We start from the raw sequence: 18,764 nt of genomic DNA, 5'->3' as shown, positions 1-18,764 counted from the left end.
GAGTGATTAAAGTAAGAAAAGTGTCTGAATACATTTTTTTAAATCTACTTTTGGAACAGCTTTGTTCTGAAACTCATGTCACCAAAACTTGCAGAAACCCTGGACAAATAACATGAATGTTTGCTCCATCTTGGCTCCTGGTGGTCAGAAAAGGGGCGGACCTCGTCTTTTTATTTTATTTTGTTTTTTATCTTATTTTCTCTAATCTTGAATAAGGACTGTGTAAAAATGCTGGAGATGCCTTTTTATTTTTTCACTTTCCCAAAAGATGCAAATGTGATGACAAATTATGTACTGGTGTCAGAGTAAGCATAAAACATACTCAATAGTTCTCATGTACATAGGTTTTCGTGGTGCTACATATACTATACGAGGCGGATCAGAAAACGTAGCGGTGGAGTTTAGTGGTGGAAAGGCTGCACATTGCCATTGCTGTGGCTCAAAGTGAGTGGAAAGTCCTGCTTGCCTGGTTTTCTTTATTTAGACTGGAAACCAGAGGGAGGGATTTATTTTTTTTTTTTTAACAAAAAGAGCAAAACGTCTGAGATCCAAGAGGTTAACTCCCACTGCCTGCTTCTTCGGTGTGACACATTGATCTCTGAAGGTCCCTCCCTCACTCTGTCAGCACATATGATTTCATTTGAGTTTGCTTTAAATCCCTGTAAGTTTACAGTCGAGAAATACACAAAAAAAAAAGAAAAGAAAGAAAGTGTGCTTTGCCAACTGATTGGAAATGGAGACTTTAGAGAAGGAAAACGGAGGTATAGGCAGCTTAATAAATCCGAGACAGACAGCCTGCCTGCGTCTACATGTACTGTAATGCAACAGCATTAACCGAATAAGAGCTTTCCTATTTTTCTATGATGAGGTGAATGTTGCTATGTGTTTCTATTTTTCCAGAGCTGTCCGTTCGCCGCTCACATTATCCCTGTTATGAAATGCAATACTTACAGTCTGAACTTAATGTAGCATATCCTGCAGTAATTAGACACACTGCTACTCTGTGTCAAGTGTGATGATGTATTGCTATACCTATCCACTTTTGTTACAGTATTAAATATGAATACGTAAATACATATTCAAAGTGACATTTATTTTGAGACAATCTTGATGAAAAAGAGATAGCTCGGAGGTGTACGTGTTTGTTTTTTAATTTACTGATGAACAGTTTCAGAAAACTTTAGTGAGAGTCTCTTCTTTTTATTGTTTTTACAATTTCTTTTTCTTTTTTTCTAGGAGCTAAACATTTACCATTTAGTGCTTTCTGAATATACAGAAATAAAAACAAATGTGAAATATTTTTGAACTTATGCCCAAAGAAGATTGAATTTAACATGTTACTTGAGGCGCATGGATGAAAATATATCGTGTTCAGGAGCGTTCTCTGACTTTATTTGTTTGTTACTCCTGAAAAAAACAAAAAAACAAACAAACAAACAAAAAAAAAGAAATATTTACAGTGTTTCCTTTACTGCTCCAGCTAGCTGACTCTTTCTGTGCAGACATTAGCCTCTGGTCCTATTTAATGTTATGAAAAGTTTACATTCTAAAGTTTTTCCTCTTGATTGTAAAATGCCGCGGGAGCTTTAACTTTTACTGATGGTTACACTACCATTTGAAATTCGTGAAGAAAACGTAAATAAAAATCATATTATAAAGTGCATTTTTCTCAAGCTTTTTATTTGTTTATTTTTTCCTATTTTTTTGTTTATATGTTTTAAACTGCATATGTGTAATATCTGTGCTTTATTTGAAATAAAATCTTTAAAATAAATCTTTTATTTAATGGCTTAACCTCACACTGAACGCAAATCTGACCTTCAGTTTGAGCACATGTATTTTCTGGGGTAGAAATCAAACATTAAGAAAAAAAAATTGTGTGACCTCAATTGTTTGGGTTGTCTCGTGTGGAATATGAGTCTCTCTCGCCATCTATCGTCGATAAATCAGAATTGCACCCACTGTCGAAGCTCATTACACCGGAAATTGCGTCACCTTCATCACAAAGATGGCGACCGTGACAACAGGTGAGACCGTCAAGGCCCGGCGAGCTAGACACAATACTTAACAAAAACAGTAAAATACTCATGGAAGCATTTGTGAGACATGGCGTCCAATGTCAATTGTTAGCTTCGTCCCAGCGGCGGGGGTATTTCTTGTTTATAGTGTGTATCGCTAACGAATGCTTCTTTCTTTTATTTAGCGGCTAAACGATGCTAACATGTATTTGCTGCTGGTGGGTTTACGGTGGTGTCTTAACGTCTTATTTCATCTTTATGGACGGAGCTTAGAGCGGCTTCATCTTTCGTTAGGTCAAGCTGGCGAACTTGTTTGTAAGTCGTGCTGTCGTTAAGATTTTAAAGAGTAATATTCACAATTGACTGGTGGAGATTTCTCTCAGTTTAGCTCAAAGCAGCGCAACATAATAATTGTAACATAGCTTCTTGTGTTTTATGTACCAAGGATGACCCAATTCTTTCTTTGTGTCATTTAAATTATACGCGTCTATTTCGAAAGACTCGTTTTATACGAGGCTCCTCGTATAAAAGTAGCCGGATTGTAACGTGTTTGTGTCTTCGCTTTATTCTTTAAGCGCCTGCGTGTTAAAAAAATAACTTTGCAGAACGGTACTATTTCTGCATTTTTATCTCTTTATCTGTTTCGTTGTTTTTCCAAGATTACATGGTTGGAGCAGAAATGGAGCATTTGAAATGTAAACAGTTCTAGGATCAAAATTTCCACACAAAATAAAGAGGGGAAAAAAGCGTCTTTTGACTTTTAAGAGCCAGTCAAAATGTGGGAAATTGTGGACTCTGTGGGTGTCGGATGGTAATTTAGCCAGGGTGAGAGTTGTCTCCATCCATCTGAGTTCATCGGTTAGTCAGAGTGTGTTGGCCGGTTATTGTTGTGGCAGCTGTTGTGCTTCCTTCACTCTCTCTGTAACTCAAGCCTCAAGATGTTTCATCACTGGTGGTATAAATAACCTCCAGCTGCTTATGGTCAGCATGTGTTAGTCCTCCACATACTGCTGTCTGCTCCAGTTTGCATCTCCCACAGGGGTTTGGTGAGTGCCAGCTTCCCTCGCTGTAGTCTGCAGCGATACTGGCAACCATCAATGCATATTTTAAGAAAGCAGATTTTTATATGAAGGATGATGACTTTTTGTTTCCCTCCCCCATTTGTACCAGTTTTTAATTTCATCATTTGCAGTTCACCTCTCTGCGTTTTTAAACTGAAAAGTCTTGTTTTCAGTCATTCTTGTGTTAAATTGATTTTTTATTTTTTTATTTCTTTGCTTTGTTTTTGTCCACAGCCACCTCAGAGTGGATTCAGTTTTTTAAGGATGCAGGGATTCCTGCCGGCCTCGCTGTCACCTATGCAGTCTCTTTTGTGGACCACAGGTAACTAAAAGTCTTCATTAACGTGTCATTAGAGACTTATCGGTCGGAAAATCACTGATTCTGTGAAGGTCTGACGGTCCAAAACTGATTTTAGCTGATTCCAATTCCAGCCAGCAGATTGTTTTTTCTACTTTCTTTCTGTGTAAAAAAGAACTAGAAGATCTTCATAAAATGTGTATTGTAAATTAAAAAAAAGGATTTTCCTAAAAAATGGAGCAGGTTACAGATTCTCTCTCCCTGTCTGCGTCGTTGGAAATCCAGTTTAATGAAGTCCTCCAGTTTGTAAGACAGAGGAAACTGTTTAAACGTCATGAAACAAATGATAGCATAGATATTCTCTAGTAAACTGGACAAAAATGTAAATCCAACACTTATATTTGCTCCCATTTTGCCATGAGCTGAGCTCAAACATCCAAATTCTTTTCTATACACAATGTCAGAGTTAAAGCAATTCTCCTTTGCAGAGAAAATCCATCCCACCTCGCAGGTGGGTCGTATTAAGATGCTGATTTCAGCATTGTTGTTGCACAGGTGTGTGTGTGTTAGGCTGGCTACCGTAAAGGATCTGTCATCAGTTTGATGCGTCGCTGTGCTGTTAGGCAGGATTTCGGCTCAAACAGGGACATGATGTTTTAACTTTTTTAAACTACTTTTCCTTACTACGTTACTGATTAGTGCATGAAGCATTGCTACATGTGTACTGTGATGTTCCTGTTGTCCCTCTAAACTAAATACATCTTCTTGTTAGCTGTGAGATTTCAAACAGTTTGACAACTTTTTAATAAAAAATCCTGCTGATTCTGTAACAGAAGTCAAAAGTGGAAAACAGCTAAACTGTGGTGTAGTGGGTTTTACTTTTCTGTCACTGCTTACATCTCTTCCTGCTCTTGTTCAGTGGCATTTAATAAAATAAGGAAATTGTTTTATTTATTAGAATCTCTTAATACTTTTATTTTTTTCCCTCTGACTTGTCCATTTTCTTTGCTTGACAACTTCACAATTGAAGGATGTTGTTTTCAGCACCAGTTGATGGTGTTTATAATGTTTAGCTGCGGTGAAACTAAAACCGATGTCCAATCACAGCCAGTCTAACAGAAAATCAAATGATTCCTCTTGGCAGCCAGTTTCTCGGTGCATCTCTTTTTCTTATATCTACACTTTATGCATTTATCATCTCCATAATGTTTGCATCTGATGTTGTTTGCACTGTTGCGTCAGAATCCAGAAGAACATGCTAATGGACCTCAGTAAAGACATCATGATGGACCTCGGCATTACGGTCATCGGAGACATCATTGCCATTCTTAAACATGCCAAACAGGTGCACAGGCAGGTGAGGCAAGAATCCATGTTCATCTTGTAGCTACTTGGCTGTTGAGTTTTACTTCACCAAGCACTTCCCAATGAAAACATTTGAACACGGTTTAAGGCAGGGCCGGCAACCCAAAATGTTGAAAGAGCCATATTGGACCAAAAAACCAAAAAACAAATCTGTCTGGAGCCGCAAAAAATTAAAAGCCTTATATAAGGCTTATAATGAAGGCAAAAAAGGCTTTAAGTGTTTATATTAGCTATTTTATTGTCTAATTCATTCAGCCCCACCCTGCTCCGCTCCTTTCAGTCACACATCCCAGATGATTGGCAACTGACTCACCGGTTACAGCGACCAACAAACTGGAGCTGGAAGATGTTAAAAAGCTGAAAACAGCAGAACTTCTGCTGTTACCCAAATTACTGCTTTTGTCTAGAAACAAAAGCAGTAAAATGTTGTTTAAAATGTCGGGTTTACTTCTGGCCTATGATTAAAGTTAATTAGTCGGGTCACATCAGGCTCGGACACAATGTGTACTGGCTCAAGCCGGGTCGGGTTGGATTATTTTTTTTTCTCCCCCCACCCCAGGTCTGATCTAAACTCTTATTTCCTGCTGGTGTTGTTTTCTCAGGACATGTGCAAAATGGCAGCTGAAGCCATCACCTCAGGACAGACCAGTGTCCAGGCTGAGCTCAGAAGAACGGCCAAGACTCGTGAGTAAAGAGGATTTAATTTTATTTTTCTGTACGAGGCGGAGACCAGAACACCGTGACCTTCACACGGCGACATATTGTCTTCCACCACAGAGCAGAGAGAGAATTAACAAAGACAGAAGGTTACAGAATAGCAAAGGATTTTGTCAAACAACTTGCAACAACATATGAAACAGACCTGAGCAGCAGCACTCAGAAATAACGTCCAATGAAATCGGATGACTGTAGCGCAACCTTTTATTCGGCATCAATAAATGCAGAACTCTCTTACGGAGGCCGCTTCTCCTTCAGGTTTGGGTTGTGTTTTCATTCCTGCCTCTAAAGTTAGCTCTGTGTCTCCTTCTGCTGGACTTTTAAACAGATTTCAAATGTTAAAAATCGAGGCTCAGAGAAGTTGCCAAATTGTTATTTGCAATATTGCAACTCAAAACAGTCACTGCGGGTGACATGAAAGAAACAAAGAGCCTGATAGAACCTTCTCTTAGTGAGCACATCCTGGGCACATCCAGGACGGGAATCGAACCTGCGACCACCGGCATGAGGACTAAGGCCTCAATACATGGGTTGTGCTTTGCCCCTGCGCCACCACCCCTTTTAAACCACTTTTTAGCTCAGCTTTACCAACGCTGGTGCAGATAAAGGATACGTGCTCTTCAGATAGCACTCCTGTCCCAGCAGCAGGCAACGCTGCATGACGTTCCTTCACAATCTTCTCCATAAATACCTGATCGATTTGTCAGCCCACCCAGAAGCCAGATGGAGAGCTGCTTGCATCGTTATGTGTTGTGTTACCAATAATTACACTGGCGCTGATTAACCACACACAGCATCTGCCATAGTTCAGATAATGAGGTTAGGAAATTATGCTTTTTGTTTTAAGTTTTCTTTTTGATACATACTTTTTTTAAAATATTTTTTCTGTCCTTTATGTCCCAGTGCAGCTCCTGTAGAGCCAGTTTGTGCCACCGTACAGTGTGGGAGATATTTTTTAGGGTGCTGACTCTTCTTTGAGACATTCCTGAGAAGCTTGTGCAGTGACAGAGTATGTTGCTCTGCTGCAGGAGTGTGCAAACGATTATTTAGATGTTTGCGTAAAAGTATGACACACAGCAACAACCACGTTCCAGTGTTTCCTACTTCATCATAAGAATATAATACCCTGGACTTTTCATTACTACTGAGTAGAACAAACTTTTGCAACATGTTTCCCCACAAAACTCATCATGTGATTTCTGTAGTTCTTGTAGGTTTTCTGTGCTGGCTAAGAGCTCGTAATGTATTAGATTTAATATTCTCTGCCAAAATGTTTTTTGTGCAAGTCAACGCCGCACAGCTTGAAAAAGGTGAAGATGAACCAAAACAGTAATCGCATCGTTTAAATATATGCTAACGACATTTGCACTTCTGGCTTTTCCGTAGTTGATTTAATTTAATAATTTGGGGTAAAAAAAACAGAGACAATATAAAAAAAATGTATCATATTTGTGTGATTTTACAGCTGCTACTCGTATGATTGCCAACGCCTTGAGCCACGACTCCCCTCCCGCCACGCCAGTCCGCCGACCCATTGACAACCGGCTCTCGGTCACAGTGTCCAACTTGCAGGCAAACAAGAACAGCAAAGCAGGTAGATGACATGTTTGAATATTTTTGATGTTTAGTTGTCCTTCCCGTGGCGCCTTTTGATTCCCGTGTCTTTTTGCCAGTCGTAAGCCAGCCAGCCGACGAGGGGAAGCCTGCAGCAAAGCGCCGGCGTGTCACAGCTGAGATGGAAGGCAAGTACATCATCAACATGCCAAAGGGCACCACGCCTCGTACACGTCGAATCCTGGCCCAGCAGGCCAAGAAAGGTAGGCCTGACCCCGCGGTCTTGCCGACAGCCTAACTAACCAACAGCAGCACTCAACTAATCAACTCTAAATGCTCCTTTCGGTTATTTAACCAGCTTCACTAATATTCCTAACCAGGGTGATTATCCTTCCCTCACTCCTAATGTCTCTGACCTCACAAACTCTCTGCAAAAACTGAAATCTTTGCTTTTGCTTCGGCCTTGAAGAAATTTCAAAATGTTTCATAAAGAGTTCGCAGAACAATTCCTTCAAATCAGTATTTTCTTATGCTGTTTCTTCCTTAATTCTTGACACTTTTTGAACCCTCGTTCTTAAAATATTTATGGCAGCAAATTTTCCAGTAATGCACCCATCGCAGATGAACGACGATGTTTTTGCAGAACATTCAGTAGATTCGCTTCAGTTTGGAAACTAAAATCATAACTCAATAAATTTAAAAAAAAGTCTTGTGTTAAAAAGTCAGCCCCAGAGTTGACTAATTGAGGATTTTATCAGCTTACCCTTATTTTAAAGAAGCACTATCACTTTTTAGTCTTAATGGACCCTGAATGTAGAAGAAGTGAGACTTTTTACACAGAGGCTTCCAAAAGCATTCACACCCCTTAAACATTTTCACATTTTGTTACAGCCACACATTTCAAAGTATTTTTATGGAGATTAATGCGCCAGAAGGCCAACGAAATGTATGATGAAGATGCATAGTTAATTTAAAAATATATATAAATCTTAGAATTGAGTCATGACTTTGTATTTGTGAAATGGCAATGTAGCTATCTCTAAAGTTAAAGTGATAAAAGATGTTACATTTAATCATATCAATAGTAGGCTTTAACTGTTACATTTAAAAATTAAATATTTGATAACAAATTTTTTGTATGAACCTTGAATTCCTAAGATGTATCCTTATTTGAGACTTTTTGTGATTTTGTTTTATTTAGTATTTCTTAAGTAATGTCTTACTTAAGAAATAGGACATTTAATAGCTGTGCGCGGAAATTCAATAAATTACAATATTTAATTCAGTAAGTCCAACACCAAGTGAAACAAATTTGGATTAATTATACAAACACTGCTGTTTTGACTTCCGTGGCGGAAAAAGGCTCAATAAACCTTTTGTCTAGCCATTTATCTTATATAACCAAGAAAAAAAAATAACCTTGCATAAGTGGTAACTAGGGCTAGCTGATGTGGCTTAAAAATGAAATATGATTTTTTTTTTTTAAATACTAAATTCAATTCTGAATTTGAATCAATGTTTTTCCTTATTTTTTTTCTTAAAAATAATTTAAATGACAAAAAAAATATCTTTAAAAAACAGTTTTATTTAAATTATTTTTCTTTGAGTCGACCTGAATTCAAAGACAAAATAAACACAAGCCGTAAAACCCGCGTGTCAAACAAGATGGTAGTTCTTGGGTGGGATGACATCGCTCTGAACTATGAAAAGCAAAGATTTAAAAAATAAAAATAATCACAATTTTCCTAAAAATAAATCTCCAAAAAGACAGCATCGAGTTCATCGCTCACCCCTGTTTTCATAAGCTGTGACCTTGTGACAGAAACTGTTTGTTTCCCTGAAACAGGCTTAAAGCGCACCTCCGTGTTTGAAAGACTTGGAGCCGAATCGATGGCAGACACGACGACCAGTAACAGCAAGGTGAGTGCGGTCGCTGTGACTTCCTACTGAAGCCTGGAGTAAAGCTGTGACCTAACCTCGGCGTGTTCTGGCAGCCCACCGGGGTGTTCAGCCGCCTGGACAAGGGGGACGAGAGTGGAGAGACGCCCAAGCCAGGAGACACGGACGCAAACATGGGTGAAGATGACGAGGACACCGACGGCGAGGGCTCCGTCCTGCAGTATGCCGGCGTCCTCAAGAGACCCGCACCGTCGAAGAAAAAGGCGCCCGCTTCCAAGACGCCCCCGACCACCCTGCGTCGCCTGGGTGGGAAATTCAAGCTGCTTCCCTCCGATGCTCCCACCTCCTCTTCTACCTCACCCCCAAACGGCCTCCCTCCAGCCAAAATCAGCGTTCTTCAGAGACTGGGCAAGCCCCCCGCCACGGGCGCAGCGGCGACGCCGGCGTCCGCTGACACTCAGGACAACAGAGTGACGAGCACCAGATCCAGAGCACTGGAGAAATCCACTACGGCCAGTTCAAAGGTCAGCAGGAGCAACAGCCCAGGGGGAGGAGGGGAGTCTGCGGGGGCCAAGATGGACGTCAAGGCTGTCAGTGTTTTCAAAAGACTGGGCAGCAAGAAACCCTAACGCCATGATTCAGACTCTTACTGTAGAGTTTGCAGCCATCCTCCTTTTCCTTCGTACAGGAAGGCAAGTTGGTACTATTATTATTATTATTATTTAATGTTTTTTTTTGTTTTTTTTTCTCCTGCTGCCATTGGTAAGTCACTTTTATTTGGTCTTGGGACTTTTATTTAAAAGCTTTAGTAATGCCGTGTTTTTATGTTGCTTTTTTGAATCGTGTCATATCAGCCTTTTCTGTATTTTATGTTAAATTATGAGCATGAGCGGAAATGCTGTTCTAATTTTCCCTGTTTACTCAACATGCAGGTGCATCAAAACGAGTTGGAATGTCATCAGAAGCCATTTATCTTAATTATTCAGTTCAAAAAGATAAACTCGGATAAATATTCATTCCACCCACAGCGATATACTTTACTCTTTTATTTCTGTTCACTTTAATATTAACCCAGAATTCTAAATGAAACCATTAAAAAAAAAAAAAAAAGATTTTTAATACAGAAGAAAGAAAAGTTTCACTTTTTGAATTGAATTCATGAAATCAGCTTTCCGGTGATATTCTGGCTGTTTTAAATGCACCTGTGTAAAGACTGCTGCCTACACTCTCCATTTAACAATCCTTAAACTGTGCGTAATTGTTTAAAATTTCCTAAAAACATAATGTATTAGTTAGCTGGATGAATTTAGATTAGCTCCCAGCAGTTGGACACAGTACACATCCCGAGATGATTAAGGAATTTAAATGTGTTCTCCTGACCTAAAAATACCTCCTGCAACATGATCACCATCAAAGGCTTCTGAGCTTTTTTAGCAGATAGAAAATAGAGGTTAAAAAAAAAAAAGATCATGCTGATAAATCCTCATGGAACACTTAAGACTAGAAGAGCAACATACCTCTGCTTCAGCGCTGTGTTGGAATGGTAGTAGCACCTTTTATCCTTTTGACCACAAGCAGAGCGTTTTCTACAGCCTACTTGAACCCGTGTGAGTAGAAAACCTGGTCTGCTTTTTGTATTTCCACCCGGACGCTCTGGTGTTGAACCTCAGAGGCGACATCAGTTCACTGTAGATACTTCACCTCAGTCCTCTTAGAGATTGTTCGAAGCTGCAGTTGGTTGCACTGTAAATATTTTAAAATGTTTTTATGGTTTTAAGGAAAAACAAAGCAGAGCAAAAAAAAACATCAGTATTGATGATTTTGTTCTTTTTTTTAAGATATTGAGGAAAAAAATGTTCTGTTTTTGAACAAATTGTGCTTGAAAAATAATAGAAATGTTATATTCAATGTCTGCATTAGCCTATAAAGGCAAAGTGAACACCCGTTTCCTATGAAAACACTTGAGCACCTCATTTATCAATAAACCTTTTCAACCTCCGGTCTGCACGCGGTGATTTTCATGGTTTTTTTGAACAGAGACGTCAATATAAGAACATCTGTTGAGACAGTTCATCTCCATGGGGGAAAAAAACATTTAACATTACTACCACCTGTTGCTTATCACTCTAAAATACTCTGAAATCGTCTCACTTTAAACATAGAAGATAAAAACATCGGTGCATGTTTAAACAGAGAATTCCTCAAGATCAAGATTAAAACTGGTCTTCACTCCAAATTGTAACTATCAATTTAAGTCTTTGCTAAAAGACAAAACAGCCTCTGCTTCTGTTCAGTGAACAGACTAAAGTGCACTGTTGCTTCTTCTATAGCTTTTAAGAGAAGGTATCAGCCAGCTAATTAAGCACACTTGAATAATTGATTATCTTTAGTAGTTATCTCCTCTAGAGCAGGAGAGTCTGCTGGTTTGTGACAATTTGTGGGATTCACTTAAACCTCAATGGTTGTGGAAAATCTGGATTTCCTTTACAGTCTCCCTGTGCATACGGTGTGGGGCAGAAATTAATTTTTTGTTATTACAATATAACGGTGACTCTTACCCCAGTACTGTAAGAGATTATTGCAGTCATTGCAAACAGTATTTGGTAAGTGGAAAGCTGATTTAAAGGAATCTTAAGATGCAGAGCATGAGTTCAAGCAGATAGCAACTTAAGTATTTATTTACAAGTAATTTACGACTAATAATATTCACCAATAAAAGCTGCACCACAAGCATAAATATAAACTTGTACAATATCTGCAGTTGAGTTTTATTTACAAACTAATTTTCCAAAAATATGTTGTAGTTGACAAATTGATAAATTTTGCTTTGCTCATGTTTTTAAACACCACTGTTGAGAAAAACAAGCAAATGGGACATAAAAGAAACAAACACTTTTAACATCCACAGAAAATATATTAGTAAGTAAACATGTTTGGAGAAATCTAAAATGCCTAAAGACCACAATGTCAGTACTGTGATGAAAAGGCACACAGATTGCTTCGACAAATGGCTTCTCTATGTAAATAGTGTTTTCCTTTTTTGTTGTCTGTTAACACTATTAAACAGTACACAGGTTTAAGAAAGGGGCCAGTGAATTTAGGTATCCCCATATATGAGCTTATAAGAATTAAATGTCATCACTTTAAATCTCACACCATTTGAAATATGGAGATGTTACTGTTTATTGGGCCTCTGTAGAACTAAGACTCATAAATATGTGTATTTTACTCTATATCCAGTTGAGGTCGCTCTTTCTCTTCTTTCCTTCGCACGCACCCTCCTGCTGTTTCTCCATCTCTGAAAACCTTATCAGCTGAAGCCATCAGGCGCTTCTCGTTGACTACATGTATAAAAGTAAAATCCGGATTATTTAATTATATTAATTTATTAATTTAAAAAAATAGTTATTGATAATAAATGTTTGCGTAGCTTTTTTTCCCCCTTTCATTTTACGTAAAATTTCTACCGCAGCAACGCCTCACGACTTCTTTTCCTCTCCCATCATCCTGTGCGGTGTGAGGGTTTCGTGTGCGCGCTGTCTGTGGTGCTGAAGCTGCGCGTGCCATCCACAAGAGCATCCTTCCTTCCGCGAGACCAGAGAGGGGAATTCTGCTTTCGACGGTTGGAACGTTTGCTAATTTCGGGATGCTTCCGCCTGCTGCTTTTTGCTCTTTTTCGCCTTTTTAACGCATTTATTCTTTCAAGCGCAAGTGACAATCTTCAGACGCGCCTTTAGCCTCTTTTTCTTTCGTTTTTTATCGACGCTTCCAGCCAGTTCGGTGCCGCCTGCCTGCCCCGCCGATACCGCATCCTTTATGCACAGCACGCTGCTCCAGTACTCCCCGACGAAACACACCGAGCACAATGGCCCGCTCCAGCTGCGTTCACTGAGAGACATGGAAGCCAAACAACACCAGATAAAAAGCCTGAAGAGCTACCCGGAGACTGGCGGTCGTAGCCTGGCAGCGGCCGCCGGAGGAGGAGGCGGCGGCGGCGGTGGGGGCCCGGCCGAAATGGAGATGGAGCTGAAGATTCAGAAAGCCATCGACTTCAAAGCGGAGGGCCACCGCTGCTACAAAGAGAAGAAATTCCGGGAGGCGATAGGCAAGTACCACCGTGCGCTGCTCCAGCTGAAAGGGGTTCATGTTGTGGACGGGACGACGGGCTCCGAGGTCAACCTGCTGAGTCAAGCCGCGGTCAAGCTGACCGAGGAGCAGCGGAGAGCCGTGGAGAGCACCGAGATCGAGTGCTACGACAGCTTGACAGGTGAGCGATGGTCGGACCGGTGCATACTGCTGATACGGTTGTTCGCTCCGGTTCACTGGGTTCATCATAGTAGGCTGAGTTATTTTTACAGACTTTCTTTCTCTTGTGGAATAGCAGTGTGAGCGTAGAGGTGGATGATAACCTGTTGTGTCCAGGAGCGAACAAAGTGTACTGATTTAACAGAAGATATCAGACTTACCAACCAGTGCAACGATTTTCCAGGAAAACCACTTTTCATCCAATAATTATCAGAATAAATTTGGTTTATGTGCCAACGAATGATATAATTGTTTGTAACACGTGTACAGGTCATTATTTGGTTAGAGAGCTAATTTGTGGTGTGATGGATAATCAGTGTTTTTCAAAGCAACAAGTTGATACAACTTCAGCACAATGTGTGTCTTGTAACACACATTTCTGTAGGTTAAAGAAAAAACACGCAGGGTTAGAAAATATATGTGGCTTTTTCTTATTGTACAGTTGAAACCATATATTTATATGCATTCTATAAACTTTTTTTTTTCTCACTGTCTGGTACTGAATCAAGTCAAACTTTCCCTCTTTGTTTGGTTAGGATTACTTAAAAAAATTTATTAGCTAAGCTAAATAACAAAATAATGTGAATGAGAGCTAAATTGAAAATCAAAAGTTCCCATAGATGTTTTCAGCATTTGGGTCAAACACTTTGTGTATCCTTCCATGTAATGTTCTTCCCTTATGAAACCACAACTCTGGAAAAAATAAAGAGACTGCTGCAAAATTATCAGTTTCTCTGATTTTACTCTTTACAGGCATATGTTTGAGTAAAATGAACATTGTTCTTTTCGTCTATGAATTAGTGATAACATGTCTCTGAAATTCCAAGCAAAAATTTTGTATTTATTCGCAGAAAATGAGAAATGATGAAAATAATAACAAAGATGCAGCGCTTTCAGACCTCAAATAATGCAAAGAAAACAAGTTCATATTCATTTAGAAACAATAATACCAATGTTTTAAGTCAGGAAGAGTTCAGAAATCAATATTTGGTGGAATAAATATGAGGTTTTCAACAGCAGCCAGTGCAGTGGTTTTCCAGAGCTGAATTTTGTAAAATGCAGCAGTCCCCTTAATTTTCAGTCTAATTAGACCACATGTTATGTCTCTACAATGTACACTTTTGTCCTTGAGCGTGTTTACAAACTGCAATTTGACTTTTTGTGTAGTTTTCAGAGTAATGTCTTCCTTCTCTCAGCTACACTGACACTTTCTAACCACTTTTAACAAACATATTCACAAAATTGTTTTCTTTTTTGTTTTGGGGTTTAAACACACATTCTGCAGCAAAATTTCTGCAACACAGAACCCGTCTCCTTTTTTAACATTATTGTGATGGCTAGAGATTTCTGTGCTGTTTAGTTGTGCACAGTTGTATCAGGAAGGTAAACAGATGAACGCGGCACCTTTAGACAAATTACTGACGAGAAGAAGATGAATTTGTTCGGTGTGCTTCAAAAACAACCACAGGTTTGCTCTAAACTTAATTGTCTCAAATAAACTCAGTTAGAACCTTACCAGCCAAGATATCATCAACAGGGGTTTTCTAAAGTGGCATAGTGATTTTACTGAATGTAGCTCTTTAATCTTTTACATTTTTAAACAAAAGTTTAATTAATTTATACAAGACAAATGGGGTTTCGGGAAAAAAAACAAATAAAAAACATATCAGCTTCTTTTTATTTGTTGGCCATTTCACATGTTTTTGGCGTCTGTCGTTTCACATTTTCTCCAGACCTTTGTTTGATCATATATGTTTGATTAATGGTGAGTTCATAAATCAACCGTATGCTTTTCCCACTTCTTAGATTTAATACTTGTACATCAGATAAACTGGACATCCAAAAACTATATCTTTTAATGTTATTGATTGTATTTTAGCCTCAATATACTCTGAGTTTCTTGGTGTTTTTGTGTGCTGTATAAAAAAATATCACAAAGAAGAAGCATTGAGTAAAAATGTTGCCAAACTGCTGCCAGGCTTTGGCAGCGCCGTCTGCCTTTTGATCAGTGGGTCTGATTAGATGTACAAGACCAGAACAAAGTGAGGACAATAGTGATTAGTTGTGTGCCTTTCAGCAGATGTTTTACAGTGTTTTTAGGACTGTATAAACTAAACTGAGAGCGGCGGTATTGTGTGGTGTTTCTGTGCCAGGGTCTGTCCAGTCAGTTTGCCATGGATGCATTGAAGGTCGCTTCCCCGATGCTGCATTCAGGGCCTGTCTGGTGCCTGTAGGGAGGCCGCTGTGGTGTGAAAGGCTAGGAGAGGGAAAAAGAGAGGGGAGGGAGGGAAAGAGGAACAAGGAAAAAAATATGAGAGTAAGTCCAGGGAGTGGCAGGGGGGAAATTGTAGACTGAAAGAACTGACATCATTCAGTATGGCCTGGGAGGAAATAACGCGCTGAGAAGGAGTAGAGAATAGCGGGAAAATTAAGTGATAAGAGGCAAACGAGTGGACAGCTCACACCTTACAATGCTGCATGTTTACCATGGCAACCATCACTATGATTGTTCCCTTTTTATTGTGTTGTTATTGCTCATGCCTTTTGTTCTCTGCTGACTCAAGTCTGGGTGTGCAAATGGACAATACCAGAAGAAGAACATCAGCCGAACGTTTCTGTGCCCTCGCAGAATCTATAGATGAGCGGAAGCTGTAAGGCACTGTGCAAAACCCACGAGTCATCACTTCTTTACATTTCACTTCCAGGAAGCCAGATTATCTTACAAGCTTTTGAAAGTACTCTTAGTGTTTATTACGATCTTTAACTCTATTTTCACTCATCCTTTGTCTTGTATTTAAGTGTTTTCAGTGGAATCTATTTTTGCTTGTTTATTTGTTTGTTAAGTAACTTAACTTTAAATGATTAAATCATGAAAAGCTCCTAAATGTCAGGGATAAAACAGTGTTGTGTCTACCAACTCAACACCTCAGTAAACAACAGATTTAAAAATTAAATTGAGTATTTAGACTCTTTAAGAAACCAATATTACCAGTAGCTCTGTGGCAAAGACAAAGTTGCTTCTTATTTGGTTATCAGTAAAATGTGTCAAAGATGAATTATAAATTAAACAAATAATAATAAATGGTAAAAATCATGAAATAAAATGTTGTTTTCTGTATAAACAAGGTATTTCCCAATGATAATTCAGCTGGAAAACTCACAATGTAGATCAAATAAAAATCCGTTGCTAGATTTTTTTGCTCTGTCTGCTGTAGACTGTTTGATAATAAGCATCTTGCATGATGTGCTACCATAACAAAGTACAAAAGGACTAGAGAGCGAGGAGAAAAACACATAAAAAAGTCTAGAGTAATATCATAAATAGAATTAATAAAATTTTATCCAGCATGTAGTTTTTATGTTCTTTCCCTGCACAAGTCGGCTTTCCCTCACAGTGAGGGTGCACTAATATCCAGTCAGATATCAGTGTCTACATAGTATTTGTCTGCTAACGTGTGTATGTACTCATAATCATATTCATAAGTGTTCTGATACTACAGGACCTGATATCAATGTGAGAGAAGCAACATCTTCTCTGCATTAGATAACTCCTCTCTCCATGCAGTCATATTCAATAAATTAGAATATGGGTTCCGATGTTTGTCAGATTAAAAGTACCTTTTGACAATAACAACCTTTATCGACTATGGCTGCAAATTATGCAGCATTGTTAAGAGGAGGATTGAAGTTCACCACTTTTAGCACAAGCAATTTAATGAAACATCTAAAAACCAACATGAAGCTGAGTTCAAAGTGTTTGCTAGCAGCAGCAGGAGATTGTAACAGTTAACTGCATCCATCTCTAGAGAAGCAGGCCAAGATGTGCAGAGACAACTGCAGTGAACATACACAGTGAATATAATCGAGGTACTTAATACCGGTACATTGCCCTTCATGACCAGCCATTGTCTGTTGTTAATAGAATGACAGCAGAGGTATCAGATCTCAAGCAACAACAAATCGTCCACACAACGTTGCCCAAACTACACAACTTTGCGTAGAGGCCCACCCCGACTCAGAGTCAACAACAGGTGTGTTGCTAATAGTTTGTCCGTTTTCTTTTAAATCATGCCATAAGACGAGGTTTCCTGCTCTTGACTAACTAGTAAAACAGAGGACACTACTCAGATGACTTTTTCAATACAAAGGTCTGTATATATAGCAACATGGTAGCATAAAACTGTTTTAGTTGCTGCATTTGTGCTTCATAACATATGTAGTTTAAAAGGTGCACAAAATATGAAGCATAGCCACAGAAACAACATCTAAGTTGCTGCTTTTTGAGATTATTCTACAATTTTTAAAATGACTAAATGTTCAGGCAGTCCTAAATGTGGCCTTATGTCTCCTGTTTCAGAGAAGGTTGAATTTGAGTTGCATAATAAAATAAACACTTTCTTAAATACTCTAAAGCTACTTTAGCATCATAATAAAGGGAAAGAACTATAAATAAATGAAACAGACGCCCTTTAAAATAGGTTAATTAATTCCATAAATCAGCAGAGAAATGTGGTTTTGGTCTCAGGAGGAAACAGTGCATTTATTTGGAGTTATTTTAGGATGTTGGAAAATACCCTCGGATATTGTTAACCTGAGTAAGGCGTGCTATGCTGGCTGCAACTATGTCAGCAAGGCCTCACAATGTGTTTCAGTGGTTTCTGTTATGTGAGAAAGCTCCACAACTCTGAAGAAATATATTTGGCAGCATCAATAGCACTGTTAGTTTGATTATCATGAAACAACAAATGCAACTTTTATTTAGCTTTCATATGAAAATACTGAACTTTTATTTAAATTGTACACACCAATAAAGGTTAAAGTTGTTATGTGGTACTTTCTTTCCAGAAGTAGTTGTTAAGTTTAAGACGACTTTATCACAAGAGACAGAAGAATGAAAAATATCTTATGTGTTAAATAAATGTGTGTTTCTCCTGTCCCAACAAATACTGCATCTGTATTTTTTTTTCTTTTATATGCACAACTTATAAACAATGAAACAAGACAGATGTTAGAGAAGAGGTCAAAACATAACGAGTTGGACTGAACTAAAAGTTTTACAAATTGTCATAAAATTGTCAGAGTCACTAATAGTGACAATCCCTAACAAAATTGTTAGGGATTGTTAGCGCAAACAACAATAACCTTTACAATATATATTTTTATGTTTAAGATCTTTTTAAAAACTTGTTATGGCTCTCACACATTATAATTTAAACACTGGGCTTTGGTTGCAAGGCTGTGCCCGGTTTCCCAGAGTTCTGCTGGGTAGATGCTGCTCTCAGTGGTCAGGAGGGAGGAGGTGCCAACTGATTGGCTCGCTGTCTTTGGCCCTGACGTATGACAGAAGGCCAGCAAGCAAACCACAACCAGTCACATGTGCAAGAGTGAATCCGTGTCAGCAGTTGTGAGTGAGTGCAAGCACTGGTGTTCATGCAAGCATGTTTGTGTTTGTTTGTCTCTGCCTTCCCTGGCCACTGGAGGAACAGCAGCTGGCTTAGGGGATGCAGAAAACGTGTGTGTGTGTGTGTGTGTGTGTGTGTGTGTGTG

The 18,764-nt window shown here is 38.9% G+C and overlaps 2 protein-coding genes across 7 annotated transcripts in view; both read left to right on the top strand.

Moving 5' to 3' along the window:
- Positions 1–1,934: 1,934 nt before the first annotated feature.
- cunh19orf47 (chromosome unknown C19orf47 homolog) lies at positions 1,935–10,415 on the top strand. 6 transcript variants are annotated; one of them, XM_007549485.2, is made up of 8 exons: positions 1,935–2,027; positions 3,314–3,401; positions 4,620–4,734; positions 5,345–5,426; positions 6,925–7,053; positions 7,133–7,201; positions 8,860–8,933; positions 9,008–10,415. In XM_007549485.2, the coding sequence occupies exons 1-8, from the start codon at positions 2,009–2,011 to the stop codon at positions 9,539–9,541; spliced, it is 1,110 nt and encodes a 369-aa protein (XP_007549547.1). In that variant the 5' UTR covers positions 1,935–2,008; the 3' UTR covers positions 9,542–10,415. The 6 variants fall into 6 exon arrangements, with proteins under 6 accessions (XP_007549547.1, XP_007549545.1, XP_016525692.1 ...); XM_007549483.2 differs by having other exon boundaries at positions 7,133–7,276; XM_016670206.1 differs by lacking the exon at positions 1,935–2,027 and adding an exon at positions 2,051–2,149 and having other exon boundaries at positions 7,133–7,276.
- Positions 10,416–12,350: 1,935 nt separating this feature from the next.
- ttc9b (tetratricopeptide repeat domain 9B) overlaps positions 12,351–18,764 on the top strand; it is a 22,550-nt gene continuing 16,136 nt past the window's right edge. Inside the window, exon 1 of the mRNA XM_007549477.2 lies at positions 12,351–13,179. Within this exon, the coding sequence (XP_007549539.1) occupies positions 12,729–13,179 (451 nt within the window). The 5' untranslated portion in view covers positions 12,351–12,728. The remainder of the gene's footprint in view (positions 13,180–18,764) is intronic.

The sequence above is a fragment of the Poecilia formosa genome, unplaced genomic scaffold (assembly GCF_000485575.1).
Source record: "Poecilia formosa unplaced genomic scaffold, Poecilia_formosa-5.1.2 Scaffold31, whole genome shotgun sequence".
NCBI lineage: Eukaryota > Metazoa > Chordata > Actinopteri > Cyprinodontiformes > Poeciliidae > Poecilia > Poecilia formosa.
This window is presented reverse-complemented; position numbering and strand designations above follow the sequence as displayed.